General features: G+C 46.2%; 2 protein-coding genes across 8 annotated transcripts in view; one reads left to right on the top strand and one right to left on the bottom strand.

The window, feature by feature from the left end:
* TSC2 (TSC complex subunit 2) overlaps positions 1-9045 on the top strand; it is a 43888-nt gene extending 34843 nt beyond the window's left edge. For all 6 annotated transcript variants that reach the window (XM_044304215.1, XM_044304212.1, XM_044304213.1 and 3 more), the window contains 10 exons: positions 511-668; positions 954-1441; positions 5084-5162; positions 5249-5335; positions 5487-5673; positions 6094-6233; positions 6447-6525; positions 6693-6784; positions 6882-6980; positions 8499-9045. In XM_044304215.1, coding sequence (XP_044160150.1) covers positions 511-668; positions 954-1441; positions 5084-5162; positions 5249-5335; positions 5487-5673; positions 6094-6233; positions 6447-6525; positions 6693-6784; positions 6882-6980; positions 8499-8663 — 1574 coding nt within the window. In that variant the 3' untranslated portion in view covers positions 8664-9045. The remainder of the gene's footprint in view (positions 1-510; positions 669-953; positions 1442-5083; positions 5163-5248; positions 5336-5486; positions 5674-6093; positions 6234-6446; positions 6526-6692; positions 6785-6881; positions 6981-8498) is intronic.
* Positions 9046-14814: 5769 nt separating this feature from the next.
* PKD1 (polycystin 1, transient receptor potential channel interacting) overlaps positions 14815-17709 on the bottom strand; it is a 92575-nt gene continuing 89680 nt past the window's right edge. For both annotated transcript variants that reach the window (XM_044304842.1, XM_044304843.1), the window contains exons 44-45: positions 15962-16276; positions 14815-15869 (exon numbers count right to left, since the gene is read on the bottom strand). In XM_044304842.1, coding sequence (XP_044160777.1) covers positions 15255-15869; positions 15962-16276 — 930 coding nt within the window. In that variant the 3' untranslated portion in view covers positions 14815-15254. The remainder of the gene's footprint in view (positions 15870-15961; positions 16277-17709) is intronic.

The raw sequence follows: 17709 nt of genomic DNA, 5'->3' as shown, positions 1-17709 counted from the left end.
AGCCACGGGCTGCACACCACTACCCTATGGTGGCTAGAGAGCCACGGGCTGCACACCACTACCCTATGGTGGCTAGAGAGCCACGGGCTGCACACCACTACCCTATGGTGGCTAGAGAGCCACGGGCTGCACACCACTACCCCATCTTGGGCTGTTAACATGTATGCATATATAGATGGATAAAGGACCAAGCCTAGAAGTCATCTTTTGCTTCACTGAGGACCATCTTGGTCCATGACTATGGTGGGTGAGGAGGTCATGCTAGAGAATAGGATTCACTCAGATTTCAGTCAGTTTGCTTTTGTAGCCCATCAAGCTTTTGTGTCTTGTATCCCTAGTAGAACAGAGATGCTTTTCTTATGTTTGGCGGTATTTCCGTCCCAGTCACTAGTCAGTGGATATAGAAGGGGGGGGATACTTCCACATTAATCAGTAAATCTGTACATATTGTCAAGACTCACTGCTAATCCAATACCCTGTGCTGTTAAATCTGCTTTTACCTCCTCCTAGAATCCTCAGTGGTGCCTGAGGAAGGTTCCCAACTGGACGTTGAAGGAGATGTAACGTCCCCACGTGGTTCCCAAGAGCTGGATGACTTTGAAGCTGTGATTAACGATGACACCACCAGTGAAGCCAAGACAGACAAGAAGACTGATGGAATCAGCAGGGTGAGAGGATTGGGGAAGGGGAGTGATGACAGCTATGAGCCCAGTTCTGGCTGGTTGTCCTTTTTTAAGCTCAGCCATTGGCCTGAAGGAATATCTTTCCTAAATGAGTAATAATGGCCGTAATACTGCCCCCTATAGAAAGTAAAATATTTAGTTTAATACTGCCACCTATTGGCAAAAATATAACTACTATAATACTGCCCCCTATGGACTGGAATATGAATGTGCCTGTGCAGGATGGATATAATCCAATATCCAGGATATTAATGTATGTTTTCTATGTAGTCGTCCTCCACCTCCAGTCAGGAAGAATCTACATCCCAGCACACAGAAGAGTTGGAGCTCGGTGGGATTCCTATAGAAGGTTCTTCACGTGAACTTCCTTTCCAACCTTCGCAAACACTAAGCAAGTCGAGTTCATCCCCTGAGCTTCAGACTTTGCAGGAGATTCCCAAGGAGCCCGACAGTAAAGACCCCATTCAAACCCCTGTGCTAGAAACGAAACCTCTGCTGCACAGTGCAAGCACGGAGCCTGTACCCAGCAAACCAGAGGAGGAGGTTTCTGCAGCAGCAACCCCAAAACCCGAGGCAGGTTCAAGGCTGGAACCAGGACTGCCACAACAGGCTCCACAGTCCCCAAGTGGGTACCGACCCAGGGGCCACACCATCTCCGACTCCGAACCTTCCAGACGAGGCAGAAGAATTAACATTGATGCTTTTAAGAACAGCACCAAGGCCACCAAAGCAGAGAAGGTGCCAGGAATAGACCCAAGGTACCGTACACGCTTTCTTAAACGGGAGCGGCCAGCGATCCTGACATGTCTGTGTTAGTAAATACCTGCATTCTCTATAATATAATTATTCTGGAGCATCTGCACTGTGCTGTTTCATATGAATATGTTGGCAACTGGGTATTGCCATTCCCCTTTTCAGTGTGTTACCGTCTGCAGTGATTAGTGTTAGAAGTATGGTAACATTGTCAGTTCATTATTTTCCAGGAGTAATAATAGAGGTACAATATAAGACTGTCCTAAGAAAAGATACTGCTATTTTTTTATTTTTCATGGCGAATGCAAGTATTTATTGAAAGGCACATGTCAGGAGAACTGTCCTGCCCTTCTCTCATCCGTCTCATTGGGGGCCACAGGCACTGACCATGGGTATAGCTGTTGCTGCTAGGAGGCGGACACTAAGCTCCTCCCTCTTCAGCTATATCCCTTCCTGCAGGGACCAAGCTAATCAGTTTTAGCTTAGTGTCTGTAGGAGAGGTTTCTCCAGTTTGCAGTGGGTCCATTTCACTACGAATTTGTAGCCCTTCCGTTCATCCTGGACACGGCTCCCAGGGTCTTTACGAAGGTTCTGGCGGCATTCATGGCCCTGCTCCATGCCAGGAGGATCGTGGCGATCCCTTACTTAGATGACATCCTGGTGAAGGGTCCGTCGTTCCAAGGGACGGCAGACAGCCTGAGCATAGTCCTGGACACCCTGGAGGGCTTCGGATGGATCGTGAACAGACAGAAGCCTTGTCTTTATTCATCGTAGCCATTGACTTTTCTGGGCATGGTACTGGACACTTGTCAGGCCAAGGTGTTCTCGCTCTCTATCTTCAGATTCGCTCATTGTTGCGGCCAGCTCCGGTTCCCATTCGTCACTGCATGTGGGCTCTGGCGCACATGGTTTCTGCCTTCGAAGCAGTTCCATACCAGAGCGCTTCAGCGAGCCATTCTGTCCAGCTGGGGTCGCTCCCTAGACTCCTTGGATTGGCCGATGCATCTCCTTGCCCCAGTGCGCAGGGCCCTCAGATGGTGGATGGCCTCTCCGATGGTGACATTGGGGCGTTAGTTTCTCCTTCTCCATTGGATGGTGTTAGGAGCGCTCCCTTCCAATCAATGTTCTGGAGTTCAGGGCGATTCGTCTCTCTGCAACACTGGGCCGGCCATCTCCGGGGTTGTCCAGTGCGGGTGCAGTCGGACAACTCCACGGCGGTGGCATACAGCAATCACCAGGGTGGCACCCGGGGCCCGACAGTCATGGAGGAGACAGTGCTGATTTTCAGCTGGGCGGAGAAACTGGTTCCGGCGCTATCGGCAGTTCACATTCCAGGCGTAGACAACTGCATCACTGACTTTCTCAGCCGGGAGCGTCTCAATCCCGGCGAGTGGGCTCTACACCCACAGGTCTTTCGGGACATCTGTGAGAGGTGGGGTCAGCCCGATGTGGCTCTCATGGCCTCACGCTTCAACAACAAGGTCGAGGACTTCTTAGCACGGTCCAGGGACCCCAGGGCCCCGGCATGCGATGCACTGGTTATCCCGTGGAGTCAGTTCACGTTTCCTTAGGTGTTCCCGCCTCTTCCGCTCATTCCGTGGCTTCTCAGGAAGATCAGGTCCGAGGGACTGCCCGTCATTCTCGTGGCCCCAGATTGGCCGCGCAGGGTGTGGCACCCATCCCTAGTCACATTTCTCACCGACGAACCTTGGCGTCTTCCTCTACTGGAGGACTTGCTGTCGCAGGGGCCGATCTTCCACCCGAATTTAGGGTTGCTACATTTAACGGCATGGCTGTTGAAGCTGCTGTACTGAAGACTCAGGGTTTTTCGGATGCAGTGGTCCAGACTATGATTTGTACCAGGAAGCCGTCGTCTTCCAGAATCTACCACCGGACTTGGAAGTCCTACTTTAGTTGGTGCGAGCGTAGACAGCTGTCTCCTGTTCGTTTTTCTTTGCCGCAACTTTTGGCTTTCCTGCAGTCGGGCATGGACTTGGGGTGGCTCTCAGCTCTCAAAGGGCAAGTGTCGGGGCTCTACATTCTTTTACAGCGAAATTTAGCTTCACTTTCGGAGGTTCGGACTTTTCTGCAGGGGGTTGTGCATGCTGTGCCCCCCTTCCGTCCTCCATTGGATCCTTGGGATCTTAATCTAGTGCTCAACGCTCTCCAATCTTCTTCGTTTGAGCCTTTGCAGGTGTCGCTGCGCTTCCTGTCTTATAGGTGGCTTTTTTGGTTGCAAAACTCGCGGCTCTGTCATGTCGGTCGCCCTTCCTGATCCGCCCTCTGCAGTCCTTCTTGCCGAAGGTGGTGTCAGCATTTCATCTAAATGAGATTATTCATCCTTCATTTTGTCCGGACCAGTCTCCTCATCCTCGAACACTCGCTCCATATAGGTGCATGCAGCTATGTAAGTGTAGTGGTTAAGGTTCTGGGCTATGATGCAGAACCTGTGAGTTCAAATCTCATCACAAACTTTACTTTCAGGCGGACGGATTCCCTGTTCGTGATTCTAGAGGGGGCCGAGACAAGGGCTGGCGGCGTCAAAGACTTCCATTTCCAGATGGATTTGTTTGGCTATTGTGGAAGAGTACCGCATTAAGGACTGGGCCCCCGCCCTTCCAGGTGACTGCTCATTCGGCTCGGGTATTGGGACACTCTTGGGAGGTGCATAACGGGGCTTCGACCCTTCAGGTGTGCAAGGCAGCAACTTGGTTGTCTTTGCATACTTTTTCTAAGCTTCTTTGAGGTGTAGAGTTTTGCAAACAGCGGTTATATGATTGGCAGGGGGGTTGAAGTTAAGCCCACCCTCAGGGACTGCTATGGAACGTCCCATGGTCAATGCCTGTGTCCTCCAATGAGACAGATGGGAAAACTATAAAACAGATGGGAAAACTAGAATTTTGTACTCGCCGTAAAATCTGTTTCTCTTCCGTTCATTGGGGGACACCGCTCTTACCCAGTTTTTTTGTTTATGGGCCTTTTCGGGCCAGTGTGGTTCTGGGTTTGCACATAATGTGATTTTCTTATGTCTGGCTTCTCCTACTGCTTTTGCACTAAACTGATTTAGCTTGGTCCCTGCAGGAAGGGATATAGCTGAAGGGAGAAACTTACACTTTGTGTGCTTAGTGTCTGCCTTCTAGCGGCAACAGCTATAACCATGGTCAATGCCTATGTCCCCCAATGAACGAAAGAGAAACAGATTTTACGGTAAGTACAAAAATCCTAGTTTTTATGGGTTAGAATGGGTTAAAAAAAATATATATTATTACTCGCCTATCCCCAGCACTGCTCCAGTTCCCAGTGCTCTCCACTTCCTGGTCCCAGCTCGCCACGCAGAAAAATGCTGGAAATTCACACTCAACCAATCGCAGACTGAAGCGGATGACTGCCTCCACAAGTGATTGGCCGAGTGGGAATTTCCAGCCATTTCCTGTGTGTCGAGCTGGGACCAGGAAGTGGAGAGTACTGGGGATAGGCGAGTAATGATAGATATAATATTAAATTTTTTTATTGAGGGATGAGGTTGACTGTGTTCCCATCACTGGTGGCAGAGATAGAAAGAATGAGGTTGTCACAGCCCCATCCATCTTCTTGTAAAACTATAAGGTGTGTGTATTTCATGAAGATGTCTGTATTTTTGCCTCCAGCTTTGTATTTCTACAGCTCTACCACTCTCCTTTCTTCGGGGATGAGTCCAACAAGCCCATCCTGGTCCCCAATACTCAGGTAATCCCCATGGGGCTCATTTATGTGTTCGCTGACTTACCCGTCTTCTCAGTGTGAAGCCTCATCCTGGTGCCTTCACCTTCTAGACATTTGAAAGAACTATGAAACTCCTTGACCAGATCCCGTGCTACGACACCCACAAGATAGGGGTCCTGTATGTTGGAGAAGGTCAGGTAAGCGTCCACCTCTTTCTCATACGCATGGACTCGTGGTCACCTGCAATCCTTGATGGACTTATTTTGGGATGGCACCCATGTCCTTGAGGGGGGAGAGGCAAATGGTTGAACCTCCTCCTGAAGTGAGTCCATATCTTCTTCCATAAAGGTTGGCAATGAGCGGGCAATCCTATCCAACGAGCATGGATCCTACCGGTATACGCAGTTCCTGACCGGGCTGGGAAAGTTGATTGAGTTGAAGGACACTCAGCCCGACAAGATATTTCTGGGAGGACTGGACGGATGTGGAGACGATGGACAGTTCACCTACTGCTGGCACGATGACATCATGCAAGGTAAGGGGTCTGCCTCCTGGATTTCTGACTGGTGCCACTGTAGGAACATACACTGGCATCCATAGCCTCCCATGTTAAAAAGAGCATGCCGCATCTTTGAGAATGAATTGCCTCGTTATTACGAATACATTTTATAGAAACTGTAGCCATTGTGCCTTCCATGTGATATATGGATGTCACAAAGTGATGCCTCTTTTTATTTGCCAGCTCTGCTCTGGCTGACTCCGCATGCTGACCTGTTACATAAGAAGCCACATATTGTAATTGTCAGCATGTAGTACCACATTTTACCTGCAGTGGCCGCTGCATACAAAATGTGTAGTCAGCCACAACTTACAGATCGTCTCGGAGGCGGCAGCAATCAGCCGATCATTGTATAAAGTGATGTGACAACCCCTGTAACCTTCTCCCATTCTTCAGTCATATTCCAGATCACTACATTGATGCCAAACAAGGAGATAGACCCCTACCGCTGCAACAAGAAGAGACACGTGGGAAACAACTTTGTGAACATAGTGTATAACGACTCAGGAGAGTTTTATAAGCTGGGCACTCTTAAGGTACGCTCACTTCCTTCTCTGGCTGCTCTTCCTTTTGAATTAGGAAAAAAAAATGTGCAGCAACTGCGCCACACCTGTCTGTAGGTTGCGTGTGGTATTGCAGGTCCGCTCCATTAAAATGAATGGAGTTGAGCTGCAATACCACACACAATCCGTGGACAAGTGGGGCACTATTTTTTGGAAGAATGCACCCATGTTTTTCTAATTCTGTAGGGTCAGTTCAACTTTGTGGACGTGAACATTCAGCCCCTGGACTGCGAGAGCAACTTGGTGACGTTACAGTGTCGGAAAGGTAACGTCATATATAACCTTGATTAATAAATCCAAACTTGAAAATAGAAGTTCGCTTATCCCTACTCGCCATTTGTGCCTGCAGTACACCCTGCCTGAGAGGTTCGTTCAATCAGCATAAGATATTCATCTTTTATGTATTTTTTTTTTTTTTTCCCTCTTTTGTAGATATGGAAGGACTGGTTGATATATCGGTCGCTAAAATAGTGTCCGATAAGAACTTGCCGTTCCTAGCCCGCCAGATGGCGCTGCACTCAAACGTGAGGCTGAGCTCTTTCTTCCTGATTGTGTAGGTCGTGTGTCCTTAGCAGCTGTTGTGTGAGATGACTTCATTTATTTTAATTTTTTTGCTTTTAGATGGCTTCACAAGTTCATCACAGTAGATCCAACCCCACAGACATTTACCCTTCGAAGTGGATTGCCAGACTGAGACACATTAAGAAAATGAGACCAAAGGTAAGTGAACTGGGATCTCGCTCGCACTGGTCAGTGTAGAGATCTGTTGTCTTCAATGGATTTCCAGCACTTAACATCATGTCCTTCCCCCTTTTAAAGGGGTTGTCTCATCTCGGACAGTGGTGGCATAGCGCTAGGATATGCCCCCATTGTCTGATAGGTCCTGCACCTATATTGGGAACAGAGCCCCGCAAAGTGGTGGCTGGAAGACTCCGGTCCGGCCGCCACCAATCGCTTTCTCCATAGGAATGAGTGGGAGCGCATCGTGAATGACCGGCCACCGCTCCCATTCACTTCTAGGGGCCCTGATGGAAATAACCGAACCAGTGCTCGGCTATTTTCGGCAACCCCATAGAAAATGAATGGAGGGTGGCTGCGCAGTGCCTCCCTTCTCGATATAGGTGCGGGTCCCAGCATATCCACAGGGGAATATCCTCCGTGTTGAATTTTTACTTCAAATTTTGTTCAGCTTTTTTCTTAATATATTAACAGAGGGGTCATAGCTTTTTTTTTTTTTTTTTTTTAGCAAATCTCCATTCACCCAGCCATAGACTTAAAGAGGACCTTTCATGTTTTTTTATTAATGGAGATAAGTACGTTTTACTTGCGGGGTATCTCCCGCAGATGCTGCAAGCCTGCCTGATTTTTTTTTTTTTTTTTTTTTTTTTTTTTTTTTTTTTTTTTTTTTAAATATCACTCCTACGCCCCGCTGTGCCCTTCAGTTTTCGCACTCAGTATGCTAATACTGCTGAGCATTGGTACAGGGAGGTGGAGACACCAGGGTTTCTCAATAGGTGTCTTTCTCCCTCGCTGTGCCGCGATCTAATCACAGCGGAGAGCGTCACAGACAGGGAGGAGGTGAGCATTTTTTATTTTTTTATTTAATTTTTTCTTCCTCCCTGGCAGTGACTCTCTCTCCGCTGTGATTAGATCGCGGCACAGCCGGGGAGAAGGAGACGCCCATTGAGAAACCCTGGGGTCTCCTCCTCACTGTACCGATGCTCAGTATTAGCATACTGAGCATGAAAACTGCAGGGGGGCACAGCGGGGCATAGGAGCGATATTTAAAAAAATCGGGCAGGGTGGCTGCAAGAGCTCAAGTAAAGGTATTTATCTCAATTATTAAAAAAACATGAAAGGTCCTCTTAAAATAATACAATTCTGGCTGCCTGCAGTCACCACTAGGGGGCCTCACTGCATACACAATTATTCAACTTTAGGAAGCTTCTAGATTCCCCCTAGTGGTGACTACAGGCAGCTAGAATTTTATTATTGAACTCTGGGGGTACAGCCACGTGATGGGTCTGCCATGAATCTTCTGGAATTTCACAGCTGCAGGGGGTAAAATCTGCAACATAAACGGACATGCTGCAGATGTAAAATCTCCACCGCAGAAAATATCATCCTGTTGGCTGCTATCGCAACTGCGAATTCCCACAGCAGTAGGGTCTCGATCAGAAAGGTCCACGTATCTGGTGGTTTTGTGCCCCTATTTCTGTATCTTTTCTTTTCTTACAGATCCATGATGAGCTGTTAGAAATGAGCGCAAACATGCCTTACCCCATCAGCAGCCTCTCCAACAAACCTCCCCCGCAGAACCCGCCATCTGCCAGCGGCTCATTTGAAACCGGACAGCGGACTAGGCTCATATCCGCAGTGGATGACTTCACGGAATTTGCCTAAAACCTGACATTCTGGGAGAGGCTGGACAAAGTGAATGGTACGTCCTGTGGGCCTGACGGACACAGGGGCAGGGTGGGTCCCTGCTGTGAGGACAGACTACTCCAGTGAACACAAACCTTCTGCTCTGGGGCCTCATGTAGCAAAGATAAGAATCGGACATTTTAAGAGACTCTAATTTAAATTATTTGCAGTATTGGAAAAATCTTAATTTATTATAAGACTTCACCCCTTGCAATGTGAGCAGTACCAGAGTCCCCCCGGCAACGGGTCACAGGAACTGGGTCAGTAAGTTGGGCACATGGGGTGAGCGTTATCGCCTTGAAGGCTTTTTGTTTGTTTTTTCTGCACAATTACAAATTAAACTTTAAAAAAAAATAAAAAATTGGAAGAATGTTCTTTTTTTTGATGGGGCAAATAATTACGTGTGTGTATCTATAGATCATATTTTTGGGACTATAAGACGCACTTTTTTGACCCCCAAAACTGAGGGAAAAGTGTCAGTGCGTCTCAGGCTGGGTTCACATCACGTTTAACGTGTACAAAATGTATAGGTTAAAAGGATGCCATCCATTTATTTTTTTTAACCGGACTGTGGAGGATACAAGAACATGGTATGCTGCGTTTTTGTAGTTTTTTTTTTTTTTTTTTTTTTTCTATCTGTCAAGCGGGGGCATAAAACATGATGTGAACCCTCCCTATAGTCCAAATGCTAATGACCGCTCCCATTATGTAAGCAGGAGCCACGGGGAGCAATGAGGGAAGCGCTGCGCCGGCTGTACTCGCCGCTCCCTGGTCTGGGCCCTGCTGTTCACTCTGTCCTGACTGCGTACAGCATCGGGACGTAATGCACGTAGGCGCACACTATGACCTGATGCTTTGTGACGTCAGGTTACAGAGAGTGAGTGGCAGCGCCGTCCGGAGTAAGCGAGAGAAGTTTGTCCAGTGAGTCTGGAGGGGTGGGCTGAGGCTGGTGGAGATGGAGAGTCTGATCTGAGGTCTGATGGAATATATATAGATCTATCGCACACAGAACACCAGGACACAGCGTCGTTTTGCAGCCATTTTATTTTCTGACTTTGTCCGACAAGTTGCATTGTAGCGCATTACAAACATAAGGCAATAGTGAAGATGCCGCCTGTGATAACAAGATTTCGCCGAGGCGATGGCAATGGAGTCGGCCACGATTCAGCCCATCGCTGTCCCTCACTCCTATGGGCTGTAATACCAATATGGCTGCCTCCACTGCACCGTAATGAGTCACGAAAACCAGTCCTAGAAGAAATCTTGTTCCTCAGACAATAAATAATCTTTTACAATTAACTCTGACCATACAATTAAAGGCAAAAGCATACAGGCTCCGCTCGGGCTCGCTGCCGGCAGGAGGGGGGGTGGGGTAGGGGTAAGTGCAATGTCTTACATAGAACAGCTCTATGCGGCCACCGGCTTGATGGCGTTTGTCATAAACAGACATTTTATTACCTGCAAATTCAAATAACATAAGAAAACCGTAGATGTAAACGTAATAAGTTTCCATTCCTGGTAGGGATGATGCAGAGGCTCCACAATGTAGTATGTAGGGCTGTGGTGAAACTACAACTCCCAGCAAGCTGCTCATCAGGGCTTACTGAGAGCTGAAGGTTCGCCACAGACTGGAGACCATGTAGGTTTTTCTCCAAGCATTAGAAGATTTGGCACTAGGTGTCCCAACAGAGGTATCTGGGCTTCTACTAATCTCCGGTGTAAGGTGCTGCTCACATGACAGTATCCGTTTTGTGGTCCACAGAATACAGATGCGGTTCGTAAACGTCCTGCACTTTTCACAGGCCCCATCGCCTAGAATAGAACATGTTCTCTCATTTTTTGGGGGCCACGAAACGGACATACGGATGCAGACAACACACACTGAAATGAACCGGTCCGCGTGTGATCCACAAAAAATACGGATCGGATACAGACCGAAAATATGGTCTTGTGAATGGCCCCTAAATGTTTTTTTCATTGTAGGTTCCCAGCACTGGTCTGCCTGTCATACAGACACTGAACATCTTGCCCAGGATTAGAAAAACATGGCCGCTCTCTTCCGGAAACAGTCCCAGGTGGTGTGCGGCCTTGCAGCGCAGCCCCAATTGCTTTAACGCAGGCATCCTCAAACTGCGGCCCTCCAGCTGTTGCAAAACTACAACTTCCAGCATGCCCGGACAGCCTACAGGTATCGACCTACAGCCGGGCATTGTGGGAGTTGTAGTTTTACAACAGCTGGAGGGCCGCAGTTTGAGGATGCCTGCTTTAATGGATCTGAGCTGCAATACCAGAAACAACCCACGGACAGGTGTGGTGCTGTTTCTGGAAGAAAGCAGCCATGTTTTCCTAACCCTCTAAATTCCACTTCTCCGGTGAGGACCATTGTACAATACTAACTTTTTAGCTTATTATTATTATATTTTTTTTTAACCCATAGAAAAGATGAACAGAACAGTCGTGTGATCTGGTGCACAAGCTGTAATACATGGGCGCCTGTGTGTAAGAGGGGGGGGGGGGGGGATTCTTTACATGTGGCAGCTGCTGATGCTCTGACACCTCTTCTGTAGAATCGGGGGAAGATAAAGACTCAAATGTGACTGTGTCAAAGGGGTAGTGAAAAAGTAAAGAGTGGCAGGTGGGGCATGCGCAATTCCACTCCATTCATCTCTAGGAGACTGCCGGAGATGGCAGCGCTCGGCTCATAGAGATAAAAGGAGCAGCAGAGCGCATTCCCCACCTGTCGTTCTGTTCAATTCAGGGGCCCCTGCAGGGTACATTACCCCCAGTCTCATGATCATTGGGGTCCCAATGATTATATCCATAGGGATGAGCCCCCTTTTAAACACCACCTGATACATAAATTTGCAGTCCTAGATGGAAGCACAGCCATTCTGTTCATCATTTCCTAAATAAGTTTATAATCTACAGAAATACTGAGAGGTTTTTATATGGAAATTAAAACCCAATGTCCGCCCCACATAACTGAACGGAAGCGAGGAATATACGCGGCGCTCTGGTCCCTATATGTAATGTACTCTGGTCCAGCCATCCCTACAATTACATGAGTCCTGTTCGGTGAATATACTGGTACAATGAAGGGGGCACAAACTTATATGATGAAACTAAATGAAATAATAATTATATTAATATAAAATCGTATCAAATATATTAAATAAGCGGCTTAGATATGTGGATTTTTATTTTTTTTGCATTATATATTCAGACTTCAGCCTCCGAGTGTCTCTTAAATCCTCTGATTTACCCCCAAATATTGTACATAGCGATGCCAACCAATCAGATGTTTGCGTTTTCTGACCACTTGCAAAATGGCCTTTTTAGTTTTTGGGGTTTTTTTTTTCCTTTATTTTTTTTTTTTTTTCTACTTTTTATTATATGCAATAATACTGATTACCCGTCGCAGGCAAATAATTTGCAAAGCAACAATGAAGACCTTAAAAAAAAAAAAAAAAAAAAAAAAATTTGAACCGAAAAAAAATATTAATGTATTCACGTGCTGCAGAGATTTTTGCTCCTGTCCCATTCAAATCAATGGTCAGTTGCAGAAATTTCATAAAAAAAAAATAAAAAATGTGAATACCACCTTAAGAAAAAAAATGCTGTTTTACTATTTTATTTTTAAGTGGAATATACTGCTCCCTTTATCGCTTCTCCATGTGTAGGGGGATGGGTCGTGACCGGTATAATCCGAAGTGTTCAAGAGACACGAGCAGGCCGCCCTGCTAATCAATCAGCTCCAGCCTGCGCCTTTTAAGACAATATGTAATATTCTACTCGTATAAAATAGCTATAACTATATACAAGAGCACAACATTCATAACTTAAATACCTCTAGTGATAACCGTGCTCTGTCCCTCTATCTACAGAAATGGCTTCATTTTGGTTACAACGCTATGAAAATATAGCAAATATTACAAAAATATACATATTCCAACCTGCAACTGAGCGTCACCGGTTTACAAAGGCTGAAATGTGAGCGGAGACCGGACCGTCTCTGCCTACAGGGGGAACTTTGTCTGTCTGAAATACTCTCTTCATCCAGGTGCTAGTCACTTCTTATACTCCAATCCCATCTAGAGCTGCATTTAGAATTCTGTTTGTTTTTTGAGCTGCTGTTTTAGTGTCTGTACATAACTGGCTATAATACAGGAGATACACTGGGAATGTAGCTTTTTCCATATCGTATTCTGAAGGGGTGTGGCTGTTAGCCTGGTGTTGACAGATTCCATGGATGAATCGGCAGAATTTTGACTGCAGCTTGTGCTGTGACTGGAGTACAAAACATAGAAGATACTATTGGTTTATTAGTTTGCATAGGTGGGGCTGCACTAATAAAGGCGTTATCACTAGGGATGAGCGAATCGACTTCGGCTGAAACATCTAAAGTCGATTCGCATAAAACTTTGTTCTAATACTGTACGGAGCAGGAGCTCCGTACGGTATTAGAATGTATTGGCTCCGATGAGCCCAAGTTATTGCTTCACGAAGTCTAGTGAGACTTTGTGAAGCAATAACTTCGGCTCATCTGAGCCAATACATTCTAATACTGTAGGGAGCTCCTGCTTCGTACAGTATTAGAACAAAGTTTTATGCGAATCGACTTTAGATGTTCCATCCGAAGTCTATTCGCTCATCCCTAGTGATCACCTTCAATAACCCGGAGAACTCTGACCCATCACTGAACTTTCCATTGGTGAAGCACAATAAAAGTCGCCATGGCCGGGTTTCTCCATAGAAGTGCTTTGGTGAGGTATCTACCATGTAGCTTCTAGATGGATGTGGCCTACAGAGGTTGTCTACTGGAGACACATACATTCCCAAGGGTTGTGATGGCTAACCTCTGGCCTTCCAGCTGTGGTAAAACTACTACTCCCAAGATGTACACTTGCAAGCCTGTTCTCAGAACTCCATAGAAATGAATGGAGCATGCTGGGAGTCTTAGCTTCACCACACCTGGGGTGCAGGAGGTTAGCCATCACAGCCCTAGGGTCTGAATTCAGTCCTGTTGGGCTCCATTCCTTTGCTGGATCGGTTTACAGACCTGAGCACCGCCTTTACAAGCTAAAGACGTGGTCTTGGAGGTGGGAGGTTCAGTTGAGTACCTCACAAAAATACTTGTTCTGTTTGCATTGAATGTTTCTGGCCTGGTTTATATGTTAAAATAAAAATTAAAGAAAAAAAAATGCATTCGTTAAAGTGCGTGGCGCTCCATGCAAACCGCTGTAAAGAACACACAAACACTGCTATGAGAAATACATTCAGTCACGAGGGGGACGTCTAGACCGACAATGGCAGGAGCACAGGAGATTATAGCAGATGTGGTGCTCCACTACAGTCTCCTTCATGACCAGAAACCACAAATGGTCTACATCACTGACCCTAATACACCATAAATGGTACAAGGGAGCTCTGGCCTTCGTATCAACTCTTTGCCTTCTCAAGACCACAGATACAAGTGGACAAGGAATAGCAAAAAGTTAATTTTGAAAAGCTGGAAGTGAATTTTTTTTTTTTTGGTATGCCACCAAGATGTTCCGGTATGTCTACTTGTAGGCACGAAGCATCATCTATCTTATGAAGTAAATTCCACCGTGGAAGAGACGCCATACAGATACTTCTGCAAAATGCCAAATTGTTAGGAAACCGCGGAATGCCTTCGAACAGGAGACTTTCAGACTACATCTCCTGCAGGTTGTGTTCTGTAAACTCAATGGTGGGGGTTAAGACAAGTGGTAGTATGAGATCAGAATCTTTCTGCATAACAAGTACCTTAAGAAATCTACTGCAATCTCCCAAAAAGAAGATTAACTTCTCTGTAAGTGCATAGTGAGGATCCATCTTACGTCATGCTCCAAGATGATGTTGGTTCCTTGCAGCCAAGTGGAATTCTGTTCCCTTTTCTCCTGGTAAAATACGCAGGGTATTATTTCTGTACAGTGCTAAAGGGAATAAGACGCTCTTGCAGCACCCTGATTAAAACATAGAGACCTGCAATGACTGAGGACTGACCAGCTAGTCCTTCAAAACACTCTGGTCTCTTTTTAAAAGCACCATCGATAATCCTGCAAGAAGCATTTCCAAACGCCTTCTTAAGGCTTCTTTTTTTAAGCAGCTCCTTGTAGCTTTGGGATTCCCAATTATAAGTCATAGTGATCGTCAACAGGATGGGTTGTGGGACAGCCAGCTGTCTTCCAACCAAAGTATAAGCCTCCAGGGCTCATTGAAAAGCATCATCTAGAGCCACCAGGGCTCCCAAAAGTAAAGCTTTCAAGCCACCAGGGCCTGTAGAGAGAACTCCAAAAGCCTCCAGGGCTTTGAGAACCAAGAAAGGGACCTGTGCTTGTTGACGTATCTTGGGAAACGCTGTCAAAGAGGGATGCCAAGTGTTCACAGGCCAACATGAGGAGCTTGCAATGTGTTGCAAAGATCTTCAGTTAGTTTAGAAGAGCAAGATCCTGAACTGTATTCAGAAATACTTCTCATGGGCTCTAAGAAGCTCCTGGATCTGATACCCATGTAGATGATTGTGTGCCACCACATGGATGAAGTCCGCTAACTGACACTGGGGTGGACTCTGTTGTGTGCCCGCATTGACTTCCTCCGTTTGTTCTGAGTTAACTGCATGGGGACGAGTGCTGGTTCTTCTGCCACCACCTTGTCCATAGTGATCATTTTGCCTGCTGAAGTGCTCTCTTTTAATACCTGAGAAATACTGGAAGACTGAGAAGAAGGCAGAGAATTCTTCAACCTTCTTCCACTTAATGAAGCGTTCTGCTGGGGCACTTGAGTTTCTTGGGAATGACTTGGTGACCTCTGAGTCGGAGTGCTCCCATGCTGCCTTCTCCTCTTCTTGGCTACTCTCATTTGTACATCTTGAAGGCTGCGCTCTATTTGATACACTTCTTCTGTAGCGTGGTTGACCAGATCAAACTGTGCCAGAAGAGTCTCCAGCACAGGGAGCAATCTTTGGATGTTGGCATCGACTTCTGCTCTCTCCCTGGTGCTCACAGCGCTGAATGTATCTAGCTGACTGGAGATTGTGGAGAAGGAGGAGGAAGAGGATGTATCAGAAGCCGCACTAGGGGTGGAACCTCGAAGAGACTTGGAATCACTGGAGGAACGTGAAGGAAGTGGCTCCATCCCTTCAAAACGCACCTTGTGACGGAACTGCAATACACAAATTTTTGTAAATTTTTAATTTTTCAGCAGATCAATCAGCATCTCTATCGTATGGACGGGCTAACGCAATATCGATTTACCTCTTTCACTTTGCTGACACCCATCCAGATCCTAAGCCTTCTAAGAAAGAGCTCCACCATCTCATAGTCCTGCAGCTCGTATGCCGGTCGGAACAAATCCAGCCGCACCTGTCGGTAACTGTTGATCAACATGGCCCCAAAGAATCGCATCAGGATCCATACTTCCAGCACCAGGTAGCTTGCGAAGTAAAGATGGTGAACATAGGAGGAATACGGGAAAGGGGCTTTTAGAGTAATAGTGCCACGAGCCACAGCGAACAGAGAGAGGACGCTCGCCCCAAAGCTGTGAAATCTCTCCCAGGAGGATGAGAAAAGCTAGAGGAAAGAAATACAAAAATAATTACTAACGCACTGACCCACTAAAGATACAATAAAAATCCACACTTTTTCTGTGAGGTAGGAACCGGCCGAATCACGTCTGCGTTAGTAGGACATGTGCCTGCCGTGGGATGTCATTATGGGAGGCCATGGCTTCTCCCAGCACAATCCAGACAAGACCACAGATTCGTTCCGAAAAGGTTTAGGCTCGTTTCACATTTGCGCTGTTTCTGCATCCTGCACTGCTGGATGCTAACCAAAATCCGCAACCTGGCAAACATGCCGAGAAGCAGCCAGATGAAAACCGCTGCATGCAAAGGTATTTGTCTAGCCGCTTCTCTGCATATTTGGCAGGTTCCGGCCGGATCACAGCTGGTCCCCATTACAGCGAATGGGGCTGGACAGCGATGTGTTTGCTTCCAGCAATGGCGGAATGCAGAGAGAGATCCGGCAGGCTATTCCCCGCCGGAACAGCCTGTCGGATCTCTTTAATGCAAATGTGGGCCTAGAGCTCTTCACACTTCCGTATTACATTGTACCAATACATTTTAAATGGTTTTATTCCTGTTTAATACACAGCATGTTCCTATGGATCCACACTGGTAGCCTACAGTAGTCCTATATTTTCAAAGTTCACATGTGCCGAGTTGTTTTTTGTTTGTTTTGCAAAAACATACTTTGGGAATAATAAACAGAACAAATATGTTTGTAAAAACAACTTATAGAAAAATATGGGGGGGGGGGTGGAACAAATTGTTTTTTGTTGTTGTTTTTTTTTTTTTTTTTTTTTAACAATCATTATTGGGGGCAGTGATACTGACCATTTTTGTATTGTACTTTTTTTTTTTTAAACAATAATAATCTCATACACATTTGTTGCCAAATACAGTATAGAAATAGAAGACAGAAGGCCTATGTGGTCTCCATCTCTTAATGCAGACAACAAAAATACAGAAACTGTGTAAACAATTTCTCTAATCAGCCAGTGCATTGTCATATATTCCCTATTCTTTCTGATAATTTATTGCAGTTTTATTTAGTACATGCATCCCTACTAAACAGACTCAGCCACGTTTCCTTGAGCTGCTGACACTAATCCTCTGGGGCCCTGGGTTTGGACAACTCCTATAAGTGGATATTTGGATACTCTGGTGCTATTATGTGGAAATGTACTCTGTATTGCCGCCCTAAGCTGCAAGTATGAGAAGAAATGGGTACGTGGTATATTATAAAAGTCATTATAATCCCTTGGTTATAAAAAAAACAAGGGTACTAGCTCCCGCCATTTTCCATTTGTCCGCTCCCATCACCACCTGCCTATTGGGTAAGGACTGATTATCTCATAAAGGTATGTCTGAGGCCACCTCTGTGAATTTGGCCAGTGATTTAGCTTCTTTCCAGACCGTCTGTGCCAGTTTATGTAGTTCATG

This window comes from Bufo gargarizans, chromosome 8 (assembly GCF_014858855.1).
Source record: "Bufo gargarizans isolate SCDJY-AF-19 chromosome 8, ASM1485885v1, whole genome shotgun sequence".
Taxonomy (NCBI): Eukaryota; Metazoa; Chordata; class Amphibia; order Anura; family Bufonidae; genus Bufo; species Bufo gargarizans.
This window is presented reverse-complemented; position numbering and strand designations above follow the sequence as displayed.